Genomic DNA, 21,454 nt, shown 5'->3' with positions numbered 1-21,454 from the left:
TCACTCTTATTTTCTGAAAGTGTGGGTTTGCTAGAAGATACAGAATGTGAATATAGGAGATAAAGTTACTAAAGCAGAAAGTGATTCCAAGTTCAGGGACCTAGATATACAGGCAGTCATTTCTGGAATGGAACAAAGGCAGTCATTCTAATTGTTGAATGTGGTAGAGCTACAGTGAATTTGTTGGTGGGGGATTCTTCTGGGGGCACAGGTCTTCATTTGCTAGGATTTCCTTTGGGTAAGGGGGAAAACCACATAAAAGCTTAGTACGGTATAGGCATTCGTGAGCAAGCATTGAATGTTGGCTTCTGCTAATATCACTTTTATTATGTGTCAGGATATCCATGTTAACACATCTCCACTGTTTGTGGATCAGAGGCTTTGTTTTTTCCCCTCTGTTTTCGTTGTGTTTAACCATCAGCTTCTCATCAGGAAAGTGATCTTTGTTTTTTTGGTATGTGTGTGGTTTTTCAAAGTAATTAGAACTTCGTATGAAGATTTGCCAGCTGCCTTAGGTTCAACATTCTTCTTTGTTCTTGGTTTGCAGGGTGCAGCGCTGAAATACTTGCCAACCATTGTCAACGATGTGAAATTGGTATTTGATCCCAAAGAGCTCAGGTAAGGAAGCACCCAAGGCGAAGGCTTTCCGTGTGCCATGCTTGGCCTCCTTTTGAGGGCGTTAGTTCACGGGATGCTTGGGTTGTCTCATGTCCACATAGTTCAGTGCCCTGACTCTTTCTGGAACATGTTCTAGTGATGGTGTCTGTGACACTTTGCTCATTATGTCTTTATGTGGAAAAGGTGTCATCTATCAACAGTCACAATATTTTCTTTAGAAGATTATTTATAGCCTCATGCATACATAATACAAATTGGGCATTTTGCATCCTTTAGACTTTAAAATTCCATAAGTGGTTCTTGGGTTTGGGTTTGGGTTTCAGCACCTAAACGTTTTGACTCGGGAGCTTTAATATTGGTGTCTCACCTCCTCTACCTCATTACCATACAGCTTCTCTCTGGGGGCTCCTGCCCAAGGGCTGTGGGCCTCAGACAGGAGCCGCAAGTTGTCAGCTCAGGTTATAGTAAAACGAAAACCAAACCAAACCAAACTCTGGGCAAGCTGGACACTGGCTTTCAGATGGAGGAGTCAAGCTGGGGACTGAATCCTTCCTTTCACTTTCCGGTTTTGCCACCGTCCCCATCCAAGCTCAGTCTCAGTTGTTCACTGTGCAGATGTCACTGCATTTGGAAAAGAGGTGTCTCGAGCAAGTGGGTGCACGGCCTCTGTGACCCCAGACATCCACAGCACAGCCCTCGTCTGCTCCTTGTTTGGGTTTTGATTTAACATTTGACACAATAAACTTACCTGCGGGTGGTGGCACCAGTTGACCAGCCAGAAAAGTCCACCTAAATATTAGTAAAGGGCCATCTGTCCCTCGGGTGGTTAAACGGAATGAAAAACGGTCACCCTTCTGTACTTTATGTCCACCATAGGTCACTCATGCCTTGGAAGTGAAGGGTGAGGGGCTTTTGGGAAGCTGCTCTCCCCACGAATCATCACGTGTCTGATGTGCCTGAGGATTTAGTGTCCTGCATGGACACATTTATTTTTGCTCCCAGGCACTGACAATACTGGTTATAGTTTAGCAGGTTCTAAATGAGAAAAGGAGGCACAGATGGGCCCATGGGCAACAGGTCTGCCCTCCCGGGTCTCTGTGTGCTCTGTGACTGCAGCCCGACTCTCAGGCAGTGGTCCAGACAACGGCAGTATCAGCAGCCCCTGGAAATTTGCTGCATCTTGGGTTCCTTCCCAGATCTTCTGAATTAGGAATTGGGGGCGGGACCCAGCTATTTGGTTTTAATGATGCCTCCAGACACTTTCAATGAATGCTGCTGTTTGAGAACCTCAGGTCTGGAGAAACAGAGGACGAGGGGGGAGCTGCAGTTGGGTGGGCCATGGCCATACTCTGGGCCTGTCCTCCTGGGGCATGGGGACCAGGCCTCTGCTCACTAGAGGGGTGACGTCCATGTCCACAACGGGTGCTTGTGCCTTGTGCTTGGAGATCCCGGGAAGACTCCCTTCCCCAGGACTGGTCCCATCTGCTCTTGGGCCGTTGACTCTTTCTGCCTGTGCGTGGGTTCCTCTTCAACACCTTACCTACTGATTTTTTAAAAAATGACATTGAAAATCATGGATGTATTTTTCCCTGTTTAGAAAATTGAGTCATGTTTTGATGAAACAGAAGAGATCACACAGGAGAATAACTCAAAGTTAATTCCACGAGGATCTGGATCTTCCTAGTTATCTTTTGTGTGCCAGCGTGTGTACACACACACTAACACACACCCCTAAAAGAATTCAGCATTACAGTTTTTATTTTACAGTCGACTCCTGTGCTGAAGACATCTTGTTTTCCCACATCAGGAAGGAGACTTCTACCCCATCACCATAATCTACTGTTAGAACAGTTTTGTCACCCCAATAAGATTCCTCGTGCCCAATAAGAGTCATTGCCTACTCCCACCCCAGCTCTAGGCAACTACTAACCTACTTACTGTGTGCATAGATTTACCTTTTCTGGGCATCTCCTATAAATGGAATCGTATAATATACGTGACCTTTTGTGACTAGCTTCTTTTCACTTAGCATAATGTTTTCAAGGTCTGCTAATGTCAGGATTTCATTCCCTTTTATGGGTGAATTGTGTGGATCTACTGCATTATGTTTATCCATTCATCAGTTGATGGACATCTGGGTTTTTCCACTTTTCAAGTGTTATGAATAACGTTGCTGTGATTCATATACAGGGTCTTGTGTGGATAAATATTTTCATTTCTTTTGGGTATATACCTAGAAGTTGAAATGCTGGGTCGTATGGTAACTAAGTTTAACATTTTCAGGAACTGCCAAGCATTATTCCAAAGTCTGCCCCATCTTGCATTTCCACCAGCATGGTATGAGGGTACCAGTTTCTTCACATCCTAGTCAACACTTGTTACTGGCTCTCTTTTGGATTATAGCCATTTTAGTGGGTGTGAAGTGAAAAATAACATTTTAAAGCATCATTCTTTTGGAAGAGATTTTGGCCCATATTGTATAGTGGGCCTATTCCAACATTCTGGTGGCATCTTATGACCATTCACTGAACTTGCGTCTCGGTACTGTCTTGTATCCCACTGGGTCATTTTGCAGTATTTCCAGCATCTCTTTTCACTTGTGTTTTTCCTTTTATAGCAAAATGTTTACTGATTTCATCCTAAATGTTCCCGTGGGTTTGCTGACCATTCAGAAGCTATATTGCTTGATTGAAATAATTCACAGTGACCTCTTCACACAGCATGGTGAGTGAAACCCTGAGAATCCTTAAATTGTCACATTTGTCATTGTCTGTAGACCTCACCCCATCTGAATTCTCTCTTCTTTGTCGAAAGGAGTGGGGAGGGGCTTCCCTGGTGGCGCAGTGGTTGAGAGTCCACCTGCCGACGCAGGGGATACGGGTTTGTGCCCCGGTCCGGGAGGATCCCACGTGCCGCAGAGCAGCTGGGCCCGTGAGCCATGGCCGCTGAGCCTGCGCTCCGCGACAGGAGAGGCTGCGGCAGTGGGAGGCCCACGTACCAAAAAAAAAAAAAAAACAAAAAAAACAAAGAAAGGAGTGGGGAGGTTGCAGCCAATTAAAACAGCTCCATTACAAGACAGGAAGATTTAGCCCTTACCAGAGAATGGTAATTGGCATATACTGTAGGTAATAGATCATTGAAGAATGAAGGCACAAACCTCGTAGTTCGGAATTTAGGTGTACACCAGAGCCCTAGGATAATCAGCATACATTGTAGCCTTTAAGATGTGCGATTATCTATCCTGGGGAGGCAATCACTGTCCTCCGTTGAGATGATTGCAACAAAAAATTTCAAATTTTCTTTAAATGTAGAAGTCATGGTTATGTCTTAGCCTGAACTTTGCATTCTGTGACAGGGTTTCTTCAAACCCTGCTCAAAGGAAAAAGAATTTTAATGATTCCTCAACTCATTTATCCCAGGGAACACCTCACATTTCCACACGTTATCTCCCTTTTAATAAATCACTTTCTTTCTGTTTGGACAGATTGGATTAATATTTTACACTTGTCAAGAAGTTTTATTGAAAGCTTAAGACCTTTGCATAATTCCACAACCTTCCTCACTTACTGGAGAAAACTGTGAAGACTGTTGAGTGACATTCTGATGGAGAGGCATACATTTATTCTATTCCATTTGTGTCTTCTGTTCATTTTCTTTTGTCCTCACGTGTGGTGTTGTTTCAGGGATGGAGCAGCTCAGGCCTGAGATGTCCCTGTTGAGAACTCAGTGTGTGTCTGGATTAGTCCTTTGTACCATCTAGACTACTGGACCCTGTGTTTTTCATCTTATTTCTTGATTTCACTTGATACAGGTCACTGGAGTCTGCACTTATAGCTAAGGCTTATGTCAAGAGGGAATGTTAAGACTTCATTTGGGTGGGAGTGTTCTTCTGGAGAAAACACATCAAACCAAGAAGGGAGTAGCTTTTTGCAGCCCTTCGAAACAGACATCCTTTCTCACTTGCATAAAAGAAAGTCAGCGGTGTCGCCGTTATTTGGGACTCAAAGCCCGTGAATCTCCTGAAGCCAGTAATCCCACCCGTCAGTATTTCAGGCTCTTCTTGGAAGGCTGGACATTGGATTGCTTACCCTTCAGGTGTCTTCCAAAGCTTGGGACTTTGTGAGACTCCAGGGAGGCATGGAGGCGATAGGTGGAGATGCTGCTTCATTGTTCCTTTCCATATTGACTAAACTTTATACCACAGCAGGTGAGATCCCCTGAAAGTTTTATATCTGGGTCTTATTAGGTAGCTTACTAATATCTCTCCTTCCAGCCATCCAACGCCAAGACACGCAAAAACACACACCACCACGACCACCACCACCATCACCATCACCATCGCTGCTACCACCAGTGCCTTCACTGAGCTAACAGTTATCAAAAAAATGACAGTTATCACGGATTGACTGCGCTTGGCTTTTATTGAGTGTTGATACAGGGATGACCTTCTTGAGGACATACTACATACATTTCAAAATTTCTGTTGCAAAATTTTGTTCCACGTCCTTTGAATAAGGACCTAAGGCATAAACGGTTCAACTAAAAATCTTTAAAATAGATCTTCTTAAGGAGTGTATTTCAAGGAAATGTTTTCTTCTATGGACACTTTATTTCTTTAGCTAGTAGATAACTTGAAGGCAAACTTAGTATTTATTTTTGCAAATTATATCAGCTGTTGTTTTTGGCAGTTGTGGTTCTCTTTACCGTGCTCCATTTCTATTTTCACTCCTGTTCTGTAAGTCTTTTATCATAGACTGCCTTAAGTCTTGTTTTGGAAATAATGCAGCATGCAAATAAATATTTAACTTTGTTTGACGGGGTCTTGTCAGGATGTGTAACATTTTGGAATTATTAACTTAGTATCTTTCTAGATATTGCAAAGGTAGGAATTTAATCTTAATAGTCAGTTGCACCCAACGTAGTAAATGAGATTGTAGGAAATATATGAATCCAGAATTATCACGGACAAAGTGAGCCAAAATTAGCCTGAGGCTTCATGTCTTACAAGCAGTTCTAGAATTGTCCAATCAGTCGACATTGTCTAAGCCATAATCTTCAGTGCAAATGTACTTCCAGACGCTCACTGGCTGCCTGGAAGCATTTCAGAATGCGTTGTCCAATGTGAAAATGGCCCCGCTTACAGGCTTGAGTTTTAAGATTATTTCTGGGTGAAGACAGCAAGGACAGCCCAGATTTTTCTCATCTTTAGGCTCCCTGCTTCTTCAGAGTTACCCAGAGCCGTCTTACCTCCTTGTCAGGAAAGGATTATCACTGGAAATCATCCAGTTGGTCTGTTCTTACGAAGATGTCATTACTTGTGCAAGATATTCTGTGCCACATGTGGTGTAAATATTTAAAGCCAAACCATTTTCTGGTGAGATATGAGGGCTCTGATTTTCTTGCCTCGTTCCATTTCTTGTTAATTTGTAAAAAAAAAAAATGCAGTTGTCCGTGTCCTCTTTCCTGATCCAAGTGGAATCAGTCAAACTAACTCCCTTCGTGTCTAGAGTTTTGGAATGTGCTGTAACTAGGTTTAGCTGCTCAAGTTACTGGATGTGCTAGACTTTCGTCAGTGTTCTCTGGGGGATGTGGTCAGAGTGCATCCCTGTCTGGCTCCTCCGGTTCCTCTGTGGGGCTCCAGGGCACGTCTTTGTTCATCAGCATGTGTGTTGCTTCACTCATAGAAGAGACTCACTTTGTTGCTTCGCTCTGAAGTGTTTCTTTCTATCTCCCTCCAATATCAAAGTTATTGCGTCGTTTTGAGAGTCTCACTTTGATGGAAGTGGGAAGCTGATCTGGGTGCAGTCAGGCTGGCAGTGAATTCTGAAGCTGCCATTGCTCCTCTGCAGGAAAGCCTTCCCTTGGCAGGTTTGGGTCCCAGCAGGCCAAGGCTTCCAGGGCCCCGGTTGGCTCAGCCTGGCTCCTCTCCTGTCCTCTTTAAGGACCAGAAGACTGAGGGTGCATCCTGCTGTGTTTGTTAGGCTACAACAGGAGATGTGTCTTTTGGCAAATCGGGTTGTGTTTGGCCCCAGCTAGTGTGGACACCACAGCTGCTGTCACTGCGGTCTGTTCCCAGCCGTGCCAGCTGTAAGGCTCCTTCTGAATCAGGACCTTGCAACTCCCACTGCCTCTGCACCCTCCACCCTGGTCCGAAGGAAGTGAGAGCTCTTTACAGAGCTGTCCTCCCGCTGCTCATTTCCAGTTGCCATCCTAAGAAGTCATGCCTCCTTGGCAGAACCTGGAACATAGTTGTAGTTGCAAGGGTGGCTGTGCATTCGAGTTCTGGCTTCTGTACTGGGGAAAGAGAGCTCAAAATGTAGAACCCCTCCCCGCCGAATTTAAGAAGCCTGTTCAGAAGATGTGTGTGGACCTGGCCCTCCTGCACGTCGGCCACCGTAGATTACTGACCATGCCAGTGGTCCAGCCCCTCGGCAGGTGTCCAGCGACTCAGAGTGCATGGTTGGTTGCCAGTCACATTAGCCTTTTCTCTGAGGACATGTCTCTCTCCCTTTGCTTTGCTTAAAAAATAAAATGAATGACTGGTTTGCATCATTTCTCCTGTAAATGATTTTACTTCCTCATTAATAAAGAACTACGCATGTCTGAAGCCCTTGCTGGGATGAGGGCAGGCAGCTCACGAGAGGATTGCGAGTGTGTGTGGGCTTTGTGATCACGTTGCCTGGGCTCAGATCCTGCCTCTATTACCTGCTAACTCAGTGACCTCGGGTAAGTTACCCTCCAGGCTTCAATTTCTCCAGCTGCCCTTTTCTTCTTGCCTCCGTTACGTATCCTGAAGATTAATACATGTGTGGTACTGAGATTTACACTGAGTGTTTCATGAACATTCAAGAAATGTTAGCCATGTCTTTTCATTTTTGTTGAGGATTCATTAGAAGAATGGCCGGTGAGACCCTGCCCTCGTGGTGGGGTATGGGGCTATCATGTCAAATATGGGGCAAAAGAAAATAGACCTGGACCAAATACTGGAAGGGGTTACATAGAGAGCTTCCTCCGAGAGGTACTCTGATCACCCTGCATAAATAAAATGTCCCCAGACACACTGCCCCTGGGCTCCTTCTGCCACTCCCCACAGCGTGCAATCATTGCCTGGTTTTACCTCTTGGCTTGCTTGTTTTCTCTGGTCCTTTCTTAAAATGAGAGGCCTTGGAGCATGGCCTTCTTGTTCATCTTGCTGTTCCTCCATCGCTGGTGCCTAGAACAGTGCCTGGCTCCCGGTGCATATTTATCTCATGTTCAAATCCAGCACTTCTCTCCCCAGGGAGCAGTGCAGAGAAGGAAGCGTGACATGCATGTGTAGTTCCCTTGACCTGAGGGAGGAGAGGTCTCGTGTTCACACGGGGAAGCTGGCTGTCTCTCCCGGTCTGGGCTCTGAATGGATGGATCATGGCGCAGGAAGGAGGTGTCTTTGAGGAGGAGTAACAGAAAGAGATAAGTGAGACAGTTAAGGTACGGAGGGTCATCCGTGAGCAGTTTTATAAAATTAAGATTGTCTTCTCTTTTTTTTTTTTTAATATGATTGCATCTACCCAGGAAACCATCTCTGGCCTCCCAGGCAACCGCTTTGGGGTCTCTGGTGTCCCGTCCGCTGTGCTGAGGTCTGGATGCAGATCATAATTATGATAGTTCAGTAGTGTTGAGCTCTAACTGTGTGCCAGGGGCCATGGTAAGCCCCGATCTGTCTATCTGTCTATGTTAAATTTTTATTGGGGTATAGTTGCTTTACAATGTTATGGGGCTTTTTTTTTTTTTTTTTTTTTTTTTAAGATTGTCTTCTTTTTGCCTCTGATTTTATTATTCCCCTGTTTTGTGGAAAGATGAAGTGGCAGAGGGGACAGCTCAACTCTACCTCTGGACTCAAGATAGCTCTTTGTTAAAATTACGGAAAATTTTAAACATATAGGAAAATGAGGAGAAGAGTGTAAAGAACGCCTCGCTGGGCTTCAGAACCTATCGAGTCATGGTCTTGTTTTTATCTCGATGCTCCTCCCCCGCATATTGTTCTTTAAATTTATTTTCTTGAAGTATAGTTGCTTTACACGGTTGTGTTAGTTTCTGCTGTACAGCAAAGTGATTCACTTATACATACACATATATGTGTGTGTGTCTATATATATATATATATTCTTTTTCATATTCTTTTCCGTTATGGTTTATCACAGAATATTGAATATAGTTCCCTGTCCTACACAGTGGGACCTTGTTGGTTATTCGTCCTGTATGTCATAATTTGCATCTGCTAATTCCAAACTCCCAGTCCATTCCTCCCCCTGCCCCAGATATTTTTTAAAAATTTATTTTATTGAAGTATAGTTGCTTTACACGGTTGTGTTAGTTTCTGCTGTACAACAAAGTGATTCACTTAAACACAAACACACACACACACATATACATTCTTTTTTTTTTTTTTCTTTTAAAGAAGATGTTGGGGGTAGGAGTTTATTAATTAATTAATTAATTTTTGCTGTGTTGGTTCTTCATTTCTGTGCGAGGGCTTTCTCTAGTTGTGGCAAGCGGGGGCCAGTCTTCATTGCGGTGCGCAGGCCTCTCACTATCGCGGCCTTTCTTGTTGCAGAGCACAGGCTCCAGACGCGCAGGCTCAGTAGTTGTGGCGCACAGGCCCAGTTGCTCTGCGGCATGTGGGGTCTTCCCAGACCAGGGCTTGAACCCGTGTCCCCTGCATCGGCAGGCGGATTCTCAACCACTGCGCCACCAGGGAAGCCCCTACATTCTTTTTCATATTCTTTTCTATTATGGTTTATCACAGGATTTTGAGTATAGTTCCCTGTCCTACATGGTGGGACTCGTCATTTATCCATGCTTTATATCATAGCTTGCATCCACTAATCCCAAACTCCCAGTCCATCCCTCCCCCTGCCCCAGATATTTGGAGGCAAATCCCAGCCTTCACAGCATTTCATGAGGTTGTCTTTTCAAATATAAGTTTGTAGTCAGAGTAACTGGCAGGAAATGGAGGTTGTGCAGAGGGGTGGATCCCCACGTTGGAGCCGGGAACCCACCTTGGCTGTTCTGGCTCCTCCTCTCCAGCTGAGGTGAAGGACTTGGGCTCGTTATCATGCTGTGTGCGGACAGCCAATGAATGGGCGGTAATGGCTCCAAGCACTGTTTGGAGATGTGACTTGACTACTCGAAAGCTGGTTAAATAGATTATGTGCTTCACAAAAAAGATGACTCTTGCATGTAATCTGCAGCATGGAGTGAGCAGATTTTCAAAGCAAGTTACGAAGAGACAGAAAGGTCAGAGCTTCATAATTTGTACATTTGTAGCTTTGTTCCCATGTGATTATATTGTTGCCCACGTATCTAACAACAGCTGTGAAAATTAAAGCTTAAATCCTATTATAGAAATGACAATTTTCAATATAATTAAATTAAAATAGACACTAGGACACCAAGGTTTGGGATTTATGCCCACACAGATATTTTACATTAGTGTTATAGGAATTGGAATAAAAGAAATCAACCTTAGATACCATTAACTTTTAAATTAGTCAAGAGCATTGGACACCCTTGCAAGAAGCCTTTCAGCTGAGATGGGAGTTGTGCTCTTACCCACATGGGCTGCTTTCTGCTGCAGTCCTTAACCTGAGACCTTGGGAAAGCTCATTCCAGTTAACGCTGAATTCCCTTGCCTTTCAAGGTCTAGCCTTTCCATATTCTCATATTCAAAGTGACCAAAGCAATTGACAGATTTCCTTTAGAGCTTACTGTCTACTTATCTTGTGTCATAAGTTTGTTTTTGCAGAATAGTGTAAGATTTGGAGAATAAAGATTTGAAGATTTAGTGGTAAGACAATCCCTTTGTAGTCTTGATAGTAGTTTAGTTTAATACTCTTGGTGGATTACTTTGGTTTAAGCTTACTGTTCATTGGGGCCACTTTGTTTTTTATTTTTTCTCTGATGTTTGGAATCTAGCAGTGAGTAGGAATGGAAAATGTGCCATTCCTTCATTCTCGGGCCATTCCTGTAGCTCTTTCCTTCAGTATAACAAGTAGGCTCCTTTTACACAGTATTCATCAACCTCATAAAACTTCATTTGTGTTCCATTTTTTTTCTTTTTTCCTTTAACATCTTTATTGGAATATAACTGCTCTACAATGTTGTGTTAGTTTCTGCTGTATAACAAAGTGAATCAGCTGTTTGCATATGTATATCCCCATATCCCCTCCCTCTTATGGCTCCCTCCCAGCCTCCTTATCCCATCCCTCTAGGTGGTCCCAAAGCATGGAGCTGATCTCCCTGTGCTATGCAGCTGCTTCCCACTAGCTATCTGTTTTACATTTGGTAGTGTATATATGTCAAAGCCACTCTCTCACTTCGTCCCAGCTTACCCTTCCCCCTCCCCGTGTCCTCAAGTTCATTTTCTACGTCTGTGTCTTTATTCCTGTCCTACCCCTAGGTTCATGAGAACCATTTGTGTTCTTTTTTTTTTTTTTTTTACGGTACGCAGGCCTCTCACTGTTGTGGCCTCTCCCGTTGCGGAGTGCAGGCCAAGCGGACATGGCTCACGGGCCCAGCCACTCCGCGGCATGTGGGATCTTCCCGGACCGGGGCACGAACCCGCGTTGCCTGCATCGGCAGGCGGACTCTCAACCACTGCGCCACCAGGGAAGCCCTGTGTTCCATTTTTGAACAATACAGAGCTCCTTAAAAATGTAGGCCTGGAGAGCTCAAACAATTTTCCTCATTCTTATTTTCAAGGTGAATTATTCTTCCAGTTGTCAAGCAGAGTAAAATTCTCCTTTTTAATGGTGGAAACATTAGTTACAGCAGCTCTTTAAAATCTGAGGGCAAAGGCCCAGATGCCTATTGGGGCTAGCTAGTGGGAATTAGCAAAGTCAGATTTCTAGACCGTTTTCACTGTGATTTGATCCAAGATTTTATATCTCTAAAAGAATTACCCTGTCAATCGATTTGTTGTGCTTTAAATCGTAGAAAGAAAAGCTGTGTGTTTAATACAGACCTATAGTAAAATATACCTTCTTAATGCTTTGGATCCATGAATAAATCAAAATAAAATCTCCTGAGCTTCTCCACTGTGGAGAATGGAGAGGTATTTCTCTTATTGAAAGGGTTCTTAAACCCAGAGGTACTCTGTAGTAGTTTTTGTTAACTTGATGGATGCTTTTCACAGAAAGAAAAATTGGGGTTGGGACCGTCATATGCCATAATTACTTAATGTACCACTCGTATAGCATTCTGGAATACTTTAATTAGATAGTTGTGCTGAAGACTTCTAATGAACATCACCAGCTGTGAACCCTAAAGTTACTTAATTCTTTAAGTAATGATGGAATATGAATACAATTTTCTCCTCTTTTTTTTCATGCCCTGAGAAAATTTTAATCTTTGTCTGTAAAGTACTGTACCTTTTTCCATCCCTCATTCTGTATATCACTCTGTAGCTTTCATTATGTGTGTTTTTGAAAAGATCATTTGTTAAAACAGTGCAGCCTTTTTAGAAATGGCTTAATGAATCTAGGAGGGTGAACTCAATTTCAGTTTCTTAATTATATCCATTCCCATTCCATTGTAATTTGTTGAGTACCTACCATGTGCTCAGGACTGTTGGTTAGCAAGTTTGATTCCTCTGAGAATGGCTTCAGAGCCATCAGTTTAAAAATGCATAATTGGAAAAGAGTAATTTTCTTAATTTACAGATAACAACCCAGGAGTTAAGTAGCAAGTCCTAGTCTGCAAGCAAAATCCCAGGCAGGGAGCTGTCCACCACCGTGGTGCTGATTAGGGAGTTGTCTTGTTACAAGTCCATCCCCTACTCTCTTCATAAGCTATTTCACATCCAGCATAAGAGTTATGCATTCTGAAAACTGAATTCACTTCAAGTGCCATATGGAACACGATAAAGTACAAGTATGTGAATAAATAAACACATAAATAGATTAAACATAAATAAACCATGTAGTGTTGTGTTTATGTGCTTACGGAGTTTTCGTAGCCTTTTCTCTTCTCTTTCTGTGTGATCAAATTGGCAGTGCTAAGTTCCTCGGGGTGTAGTTGGTCTAACCTTTATCATAGTGTGTTGGCTGTCTGTTCTGCACCCACCTCTGAGTGGACTCCTGTCCCTGTCACTTGATATTGGGGACATGAAGAGCAGTCTTAGAAGAGGCTGCCTTGGTTGTCCCATACCTAGTCATGCTCACATTGGCACTGGGACGGCAGGTCTCTGGGTCTCCCCAGTTCATGGTTCCTTCCCGGCCCCAAGATTAGCTCTGTATGTGCACCGTGTTGTGTACAGAAACTTGCCTGGGACAGTTGGAGGAGCCCCAGGTCAGCCTGCAGTCTCCTATGTTCTCCTTCTAGACCCTACTTTTTTCTGTTGCGTAAATCCCTCCCTGAGGGCACAGTCCTTCCCTCAAGGTGGAGCGGACAGACCATATGATTTTGACGTTGTTTTTTTAACTGTAGAGCTCAGTATGGGGGCAAGCAGTAGAGGAGTGTGTGCTGGGCCACACTGGCCAAAACCTGTGTTCTTGGTTAGCTTCACGCTCTTGGGTAAAAGCATGCACACGACTCCCCAGCTCTGTTTTTCTCTCTTTGCTTTTTCATCCTCCACGTGGTAAGATTCTGCCCAAGGATAGGCAGACCTATCGAATTCCTCTCAAATGTACCAAGCCACCTCCTTAAATGCATTTCCATCCAGAGGATAGATTCCTGGTCTGACCAGTACTTTCCACACTATGTTCCCTGGCATTTTGTTTGAGTCTTTCTAATCTTTTCATCTGCTTTTAAATGGGACTCATTTTAGATTTTTCTCCATTGGTTCTTCTTCCATTTCTTTCTTCTGACAAAGTATTTATTATTACGATACTAGTGGCTGGTTAACCTCTATGATTATACTTCTCCAAACTACAGGATACAAAATATCTGCTGCCCCACTCCCTTCTTTCAAAAGATGACACTTTTTACGAGGCCCGGTGGCTTCATCCAGAAGATGTGTCTTTGACCAGCTTCTTTTTCCTATTGTTCCGCAATCTGCATCTTGCCATGTTCACTTCCAAGTCTCAAGATACTTTTAATTGCTCTGTCACTTTCTCAGTTAAAATTTTGTGACATTGGGTACCTCAAAGCCGACAGGCAGATTATCTTATTTCTGATCATTTCAGCACTCAGCCAAGTGGTGCTGAGAATCTTCTTACCAGACTCCTTCCAGAGGTACTACCCGTAGGTAGGAATCGAAACACAGTGCAGGGCAGTTGTATTTACTCCATTTTACAGACAAAGAAGCTGAAGTTCAGAAAGGAAAACTGACATACTTAGGGTTACTCGATGTGAATTTATCCTCCTGGTACTGCTAATGATCACAGCTTACTTAAAGCGAATTAAAGTAATTCTTGGAAAAGTTTAATGTGCATTAGACCTGTAAAGACACCGGAATCATACATGTTTACACACACGTGCACATGCATGGGTCAAAGGAGCTCTGGCTTCAGGATCAGGCATCTAACTCTGGCTCAGCTGCTGCCTGGTCCCTATATTCTGGCTCCTGGCTCCCACATCTGTAAAATTTGGACGTGAGTAGATTGCTCCTGTGATCCCTTCCATTGCTGGCTCTGTTTTCTTTATTTCTGGTGTTTAAAGATGTGTGTAGAAGGAGAGAATTATTTGAACAAATCGAATCATGTGGGTACAGAGTTCTTAGATTGTTGAAAAGTAAGATGACTGTATAAGATGAAGAGCAAGCATCCCCCATTTATATGGCTCTTACTGTTTAATTCTCAGTAAAAGTGTTCATCTGGATCTCAGTTCTGTGTAACAGGCTCAAGGTTATTAAATGCACTTTATGGATCATTTGTTTAATGTGACCAAACTAAAAACTAAGAAGCACATTATTTAGTGTTCATAAAATGAAAGTTTTAAATGGACAGATTCATTCTCGTATTTGCATCTTGCTTTGATGTAGAGCTGTAATGGAGTTATAGACGGATATTCTGCTTGGACATTTATAAGCTGATGATGCCTGTTGAATACCGTTTATAAAGATTAATATTTTTTACTCTGTGCCCATTACCAGAGCATTAATCATAATGGCTTCAGCCTGCACAGCTGAGGATGAACAGATGTGCAATCATTGCTGTCTGTAATCATAGTGGATCACACTGGGAAAGGGGCTGTGGAAGGCTGGCTGGTGTGTTGTAGGACCTCTGATCCCCACGGCTGATTTGTGTGGAGTCTGGGCCCACGGGCTGCCTGCTCCGGGCTGTCAGCATTCCTTTCTGTGCACGGCAGCGAAAACCAGGACAACCGTGCTGGCTGGTTTTCGCTTCCTTGTGGGGTCAGGCCTATGCCTTGACTCAGACTACCAGGCACTGATGAGGCCTGCAGTCCTGTACATGTGAAGAGGATCTGACAGGAGGAAGCTGTGGCCTTGATTCTCCTTCCAAAGGTGAACACTGGTTTATTAAAATGAGAAATCGCACAAGAGGTCTTTAACATCTGCTTCCTAGCATACTCCGAGACTGCGCTGTCCAACCGAGTTAGAATGCCAGCTACGTATGTAATTTATAATTTTATACAGTCCACAGTAAGAAAGAAAAGTACAAAGAAGTTGGTGAAATTAATTTTAATAATATATTTTATCTGAAATATCATGTCGACATGACTTTGATCTAAATAGGACAACTGGCATGTTTTACATTCTTGATTCATACGAAGTCTCTGAAATCCCGTGTGGTTTTCACATTTATAGCCCATCTCAATTTGGATGCTCTGTTTTCATCACAGATGCTTGATCTTAACATTTAATATAATTTACCATTGAAAAGTAGACTTACATACGCAAGTTGTTCCCGTTGTTCCAAACAGTGGTTAACAATAACTGAATCAGATGTCTTTTTTTTCCATTTAAGTTAAAATAGTGCATAAAATTAACTGAAATGGAAACTTCTACTCCTCAGCTGCTAGCTACATTTCAGGGGTTTACTGGCTACCCTACTGGATAGCACACTCCAAGGCATTAGTTTTCTGTGTGTACTTCGTTGAAAAGGCTGACTTTGCATAATAATATTATTTCTGTTACTGTTACTGACAGCTGCTAGTTATTGAATGCTTACTACTTGCCAGACGCACACATTATATCATCTAATTCTCACAGTAAACCCGAGGGGTTAACAATATCAGGCCTATTTTGCAAAGAAGGACAATTAAGGATTTTAGAGAATTTAAGTCACTCGCCTGAGATTCAAGGCAAAGAGTGAGCAAGGTGGATTTTATGATTTCCTGTGTGCACGGGTAAACTGAACTTCAGTGAGGCCAAAAGGCTGTTCCAAAATCAAAAAGGCTGTTAGTCCCAAACTCCCAATTTGTCCCTCCCCTCTCCCTCCCCTTTGACAACCGTAAGTTTGTTTTCTATGTCTGTGAGTCTTGGGATTAACTATTACACTACTATATATAAAACAGGTAAACAGCAAGGACCTTGTGAGAAGCAGTATCTTGTAATAACCTATAATGGAAAGCAATCTGAAAAAGGTTAGATATGTGTATAACTGAATCACTGTGCTGTATACCGGAAACTAACACATCATTGTAAATCAGCTCTACTCCAATTAAAAAGCCAACAAACAAAATCGAATAGACCCAGGTTCCTGGACTTCCAGTCAGGTATTTGTTGCAGCTGTTTTCCGTGTGTTTATCTATGGGTAGTTTATTTGAAATGTGTTTTCTTTTTAAAATATAAGGGTTTGTTTGTTTGATTGTTTTTCTTTCTTTCTTTCTTTTTCTTTTCTCTTTTTTTTCCTCGAGTGGGGGGATTGTCAGATTCCTGGGCCATCTGTTTTGAACCAAATGGGACAATTGGCACAAATCATGCTAGAGAAATGACATCCTGTTCATGGAGAAGGGTATTCAGGACACTGAGTTGGGACACTCAGAATATGACAGGAGATTCCTCTTCCTTGGATGCTTTAAAACAGCTCATTGCAGGCGTGAGTGTGTGTGGTGTGAGTGTGTGAGGGTGTGTGTGGTGTGTGTGTGGTGTGTGTGGTATGTGTGAGTGTGTGTGTGTGGTGTGTGTGGTGTGTGTGAATGTGTATGGTGTGTGTGGTGTGAGTTGTGTGAGTGTGTGTGGTGTGAGTTGTGGTATGAGTGTGTGTGGTGTGAGAGTGTGTGTGTGTTTGTGGGGGGTAGTAGCTTCCTCTGTGCTCTTAATTTTTTGTCTTGACTTACAATAAAATTTCAGGATCTTTAGTGTTACTCCAAACTTGTGTCCCACCACTTCTTGAAAACAAAACTGGAAGGAGCTGAAATGCAGAGTAGGGACATCCTTTGTAAAGTGAGGTTAGTTTTGCTTTGGTTGGGGGCTGCTGGGTGGCTGGGACGGCACCAGGAGGTGGACCTGCTTCTCACTGCAGACTCTCCTGTGCTAACCCTGCACCTGTAATCACAGTGACCCCCGACCACCGCTCATGTGCGGGTGCGAGCACACACACACTCACACACGTGTGCCCGTGCGCCTGAACACTGCTGTCCGGATCGGCTTGGACACCATCCAGTGACACTGCGTCACCAGAAAGGCAGGAGCCATCTTGCTATGATGGCTTTGTCCCTCTGGTGTCTTCCTAGGATACGATGGGGCGGCCCTCGGCTGCAGGTCCTTCCTCAACTGATAGGAGCAAAGTGCTAGGTTTACGCATGAAAAAGGACAAAAAGTCCTATGGACAGAAGTCCTATGCAGCAGCTGTCCTGCTGGGAAGAGCGCGCTTCTGCACACGAGCACATGCATGCGTGCACACACACACAGTTGCACGCACGCTTGAAGTCACTGCACACACGTGTGCACGCATGTACACACACACTTCCACTGTCAGGTCTTAGTGTATGTGTGAGGGCTACTCCCGTGGATGAGAACAAGACCTCTGCTCTCACGGAGGCTGTGTCCCAGGAAGGAGAAACAGGTCACAGAGCAAGTCGTAATTTCCAGCAGTCCCAGAGCTGGCACCTGAGGCCTGCCTGTCCCCAGGTCCGTCGGGGGGCTGAGCTGGGGCCTGCTGATCACGGGTCACCAAGAAGGTGGGTGTGTCAACTTGGGCTGCTTCCAGCTTTGGTCCCTGCGGCCGCTGCAGGACTCTGGGGCGTTGCCATTCTTCCTGTGGGGACCTGGGACGTGTTTCTGAAGGTGTTGCTGCCCTGTGACCTTCTGTCTTTGGAGGCCTGCATGAGATGCCTGGGGTGGTCATTGTGCCTGTAAGAAAAGCCCAGGCAAGAGGCTGCTCCTGCCTGGTGATCTGGTCCTGTGATGGGCGTGTGGTTGGGGGATGGGGCCCTGTCCTGGGGCCGGAGGTGTGGTCCTCCACACAGGAATGTTGGACCCTCACAAAGTCCTGCTCGTGGTGTCTTGTTTCATTCTCTCGATGAAGTAGGCTTATCCCCATGACCTGCCTTTATCTTGACCAGCCAGAGATGGGGTGGGTTATGGAGTTAGAGCTACAGTTGTCCTATGGATGTTGGAAACATCCCACGTGTAAATACTATGGGTTCATCTGAAGGATTATAACAAATGGGTTTTTAATGTTCTCAGGGGCTAAGAGAATGAAATGTCTCTAAACGTGACAAAATGGTAGCGAAGTGTCCAAAAGTTTGGTGTCCAAAGCCTCAGAAGAGGCTGGATAACAAATGCACAGAGCGATCACAGACCCCTGGGCTGGGTGGAGGGTGGGCGTTCCCACCAGGTAGCCAAGGATGGCTGATAGCATCTCTCCCCGGGGAAAATGGACAGGGCGGCCATCACTTCCCTCACCCTGGCATAATTCTGACAGATGACACCAACACACTCAGTTACTTCTGAGAACGGTGAAGTCCACACCTGCCTGTCCAGTGTGACAGATAAATGAGGCCGTATGGAATGGACTTTGGCCAGAGCATATGGGTTGCCAGGGCCTAAAGAGCCATTTCTGCAAGCTCTGAGTCCAGAGCTGTGTTCCCTGATCCTCTAGGGCTGTTCGTGGACACACGCCTGCTCCCGCGCTGGCCTAGCAAGCCCACTTGGCCTTCTACCGCTGTTGGGTCCCTCCCAGGCTTGCTTCAGACATGGCTTTGCTAAGCCTCCGTTGTCATGTTTTCCTTGGTCATGTGGTCAGGGTCTGTTTTTACCTGCTCAGCTCTTCGTGGCTCTTACTTCTCCCACTGACATGTCTTGGAAACTAGACTTAACCCAGAACGGTGGCGGCAGTGACAGGCATGACCACGCGGACAGGGGTGGCCGAGGGCTCACCCCCTGTTGAGGTCACACTGGGTGATGTGGGAGGGAAAGAGGACTCATCCTGGAGATGTCCTGCCTGCGACCTTGAGGCTGAACGCAGGCGGGGCTGCACTCAGACAGCTTTGTGCAGGGACCTCTCCTGCCCCTTGGGTGCTGGGAGCTGGGAGTGTAGCCCCTACTGTGGATGTTGTGCTGTGGTGTGGAAGGTCAGCAGAGCTACCGGGGCAGATGTAACTTGCGAGCGTCAGGATTGTGTAGCAAAGACACTGGGTTTGGGATGCTTGTGGAGTTCGTGTATGCAGTGGGTCAGCATTTTGGGCAACTGCATTTTCAGGCTGGATTCACTGCACGTGGTCATTTTCCTGTGGCATGTGCCTTGGACTGGGTTTGTCCCTGGGCGGCTCTCTGATGCCTGGGCTCCCCCCTCCCCTCCACGCTGGCAGCCCGTCTCGACTTGGGAGCACTTCCATCACAAGTTCAAGGGGCTGTGGCATTCAGAGAGATGCTCTCCGTGGGGTCCTGTGTTCACCCTTGGCGTCACAGGAAGGGTTGGGTGGGAAGATAAGGGAATCGTGTGACGGCCCGTGACATCCAGGAGCACCAATGTGGAGAGACTGCTTGGTCCCCATGGGACAGCGCCGCCTCCTTGTGCTGTGCTCTCACTCCCTCACCTTCGGCGACCCCTGACAACATAGTCATCCAAGCCCGGCTGGCCCCTGCCCGGAAGATACGCAGCACTGCAGCATGTCTGCGTCACCCCTGCCTACGTATTGGTTACTGTAATGGTGACATCAACAGGTAAATGCATATACTCATATATTCATTGGACAAAACTCAATCTGGAAAAATGGAGTTGCTGTCAGTTCCTTTTCTAGGGATTAAATCAAAATGGAGCTTGAAAAAGCCTTAGCGTGAGCTTCCTACATGCGGTCCCCTGGAGGGCAGAGGAGCGGAAGGGCGTGTGCGGTTTCTGCACCTCCCCCTGAGCTGCCTCGCGCCTCCAGCCCCATGCCTTCTTTATCGTGTACTTCTTGGGAAAGTCTTCTAAGCAAGTCTCTGCATACTTTCAGGAACCATTCCAATGTTGCATGCTTATTTTTTCCTTATGTTCAGAAAACTCAGGAAACATTAATGCAAAACTTGCTTTTAGGTATCGTTAACGTTGGAAGTCCTAAAGGGTAAAATTCTAAAAACAAGCACAGGATATTTAATGTTCCCGAGCTCTGCTGTCTTTTCTCTCGAGCACTGCATTTTAAAGGGACCTACAGTGGCTGGGCTGGTTTCACCATACAGAGCTGGTGTTGTCAGCAGACAGTTCACGTTGGGGGATGGATGGTGCTGGTGTTAAACAGGAGTTCCCAACAGGAAGAGACAATTAGTAATTGCATTTCATCTCGAATCTTATTTGTGTCTGGTTCATTATTTTTCTTTGATTTTTCTGAACATTCTTTCTATTGTCCTATCTAAAAAACAAATGAAAACCCAAGTGATCTTTGATCCTTAGACCCCAGCGTGCCTTTATTTCACAGCCGTGCTTTCCAGAGCCATGTCTGTGCTTCTGTTTTCGTCTTCTCATCCCACTCCAGGAAGCTGCCTTGAGAAGGACTCCATCTGCTTTTATTTATTTCTTCTTTAATTTTATTTTTTTTCGATCTTTGGGCTGCCCTGCACGGCACGTGGAATAGTTAGTTCCCTGACCAGAGATCGAACCCGCGCCCCTGCATTGGCAGCATGGACTCTTAACCACTGGACCGCCAGGGAATTCTCCTCGGTGTGCTTTTTATTGTCACATCCCAGGGCTGTGCTTTTCTACCCGTTCTTGCCACCATATTTGGCCACGCTGGCCACCTGCCCTCCCTTGGTTTGGGTGATGTCATTCATCTCTGCGTCAGCCCACATCTTTCCTCGCTCCATCTTCTGTTCTAATACCAACATCCTGACTGCTGTTCACAGTTTTCCCTTCTCATTCTACACATTCCTCTTTGATGGTCTTATTCACATACTTGGCATTTATTATGGTCTAGGGCTGTTGCTTCTTCAGTCTGTAAGGCTGGAAATCTCTAAGGTCTAGAACCCTCTCTCCATGTGCCTACTAGATGAGGCCACTTGGATATCCAGCAGCAACTCAGATTCAATGTGTCCAGAACCTGGTCCTTTTCTCTGCCCTTAAACACCCTTCTGTCCCAAGTTTCCTCTCCTTGGATGGCATCACATGGTGCCTTGGATGAACTTGTCACGAAGACGCTGGGTGCTGTGTTTGATTCTCCTTTAGCCCCCACCCTCCTCTCCACTTCATCACCTGCCACTGTGTTCAGCCTGCCTCCAGTTTGCTTTTGTTCAAGGCCTCTTCTTTCAAACTTGCCACTGTAGCAGGAGGTCAGGCCTTTACTGTTTCTTGCCTGGACTATTGCATTAGCTAACCTGTCCAGTCTGTCCAGATGAGCCTCCCATCTCCACTGCCCTACCTGGCGCCATCACGGTTGCTGTCTCTGGCCTTTTGATCTGAACATATCCCTTCCCTGTCAGCATCTTCCAGTTCTCCACCTCTTTCTGTCTCATCCATCATGTTCAGGATGAAATCCA

The 21,454-nt window shown here is 45.0% G+C and overlaps 1 protein-coding gene across 1 annotated transcript in view; it reads left to right on the top strand.

Moving 5' to 3' along the window:
• DOCK1 (dedicator of cytokinesis 1) overlaps positions 1-21,454 on the top strand; it is a 474,607-nt gene that overhangs the window by 123,949 nt on the left and 329,204 nt on the right. The window contains exons 15-16 of the mRNA XM_065894212.1: positions 548-618; positions 3,236-3,342. Of these exons, the coding sequence (XP_065750284.1) occupies positions 548-618; positions 3,236-3,342 (178 nt within the window). The remainder of the gene's footprint in view (positions 1-547; positions 619-3,235; positions 3,343-21,454) is intronic.

This window comes from Phocoena phocoena, chromosome 16 (assembly GCF_963924675.1).
Source record: "Phocoena phocoena chromosome 16, mPhoPho1.1, whole genome shotgun sequence".
NCBI classification, from domain to species: domain Eukaryota; kingdom Metazoa; phylum Chordata; class Mammalia; order Artiodactyla; family Phocoenidae; genus Phocoena; species Phocoena phocoena.
Note: the sequence above shows the minus strand (reverse complement) of the source record. Positions and strands in the feature narration are given on the sequence as shown.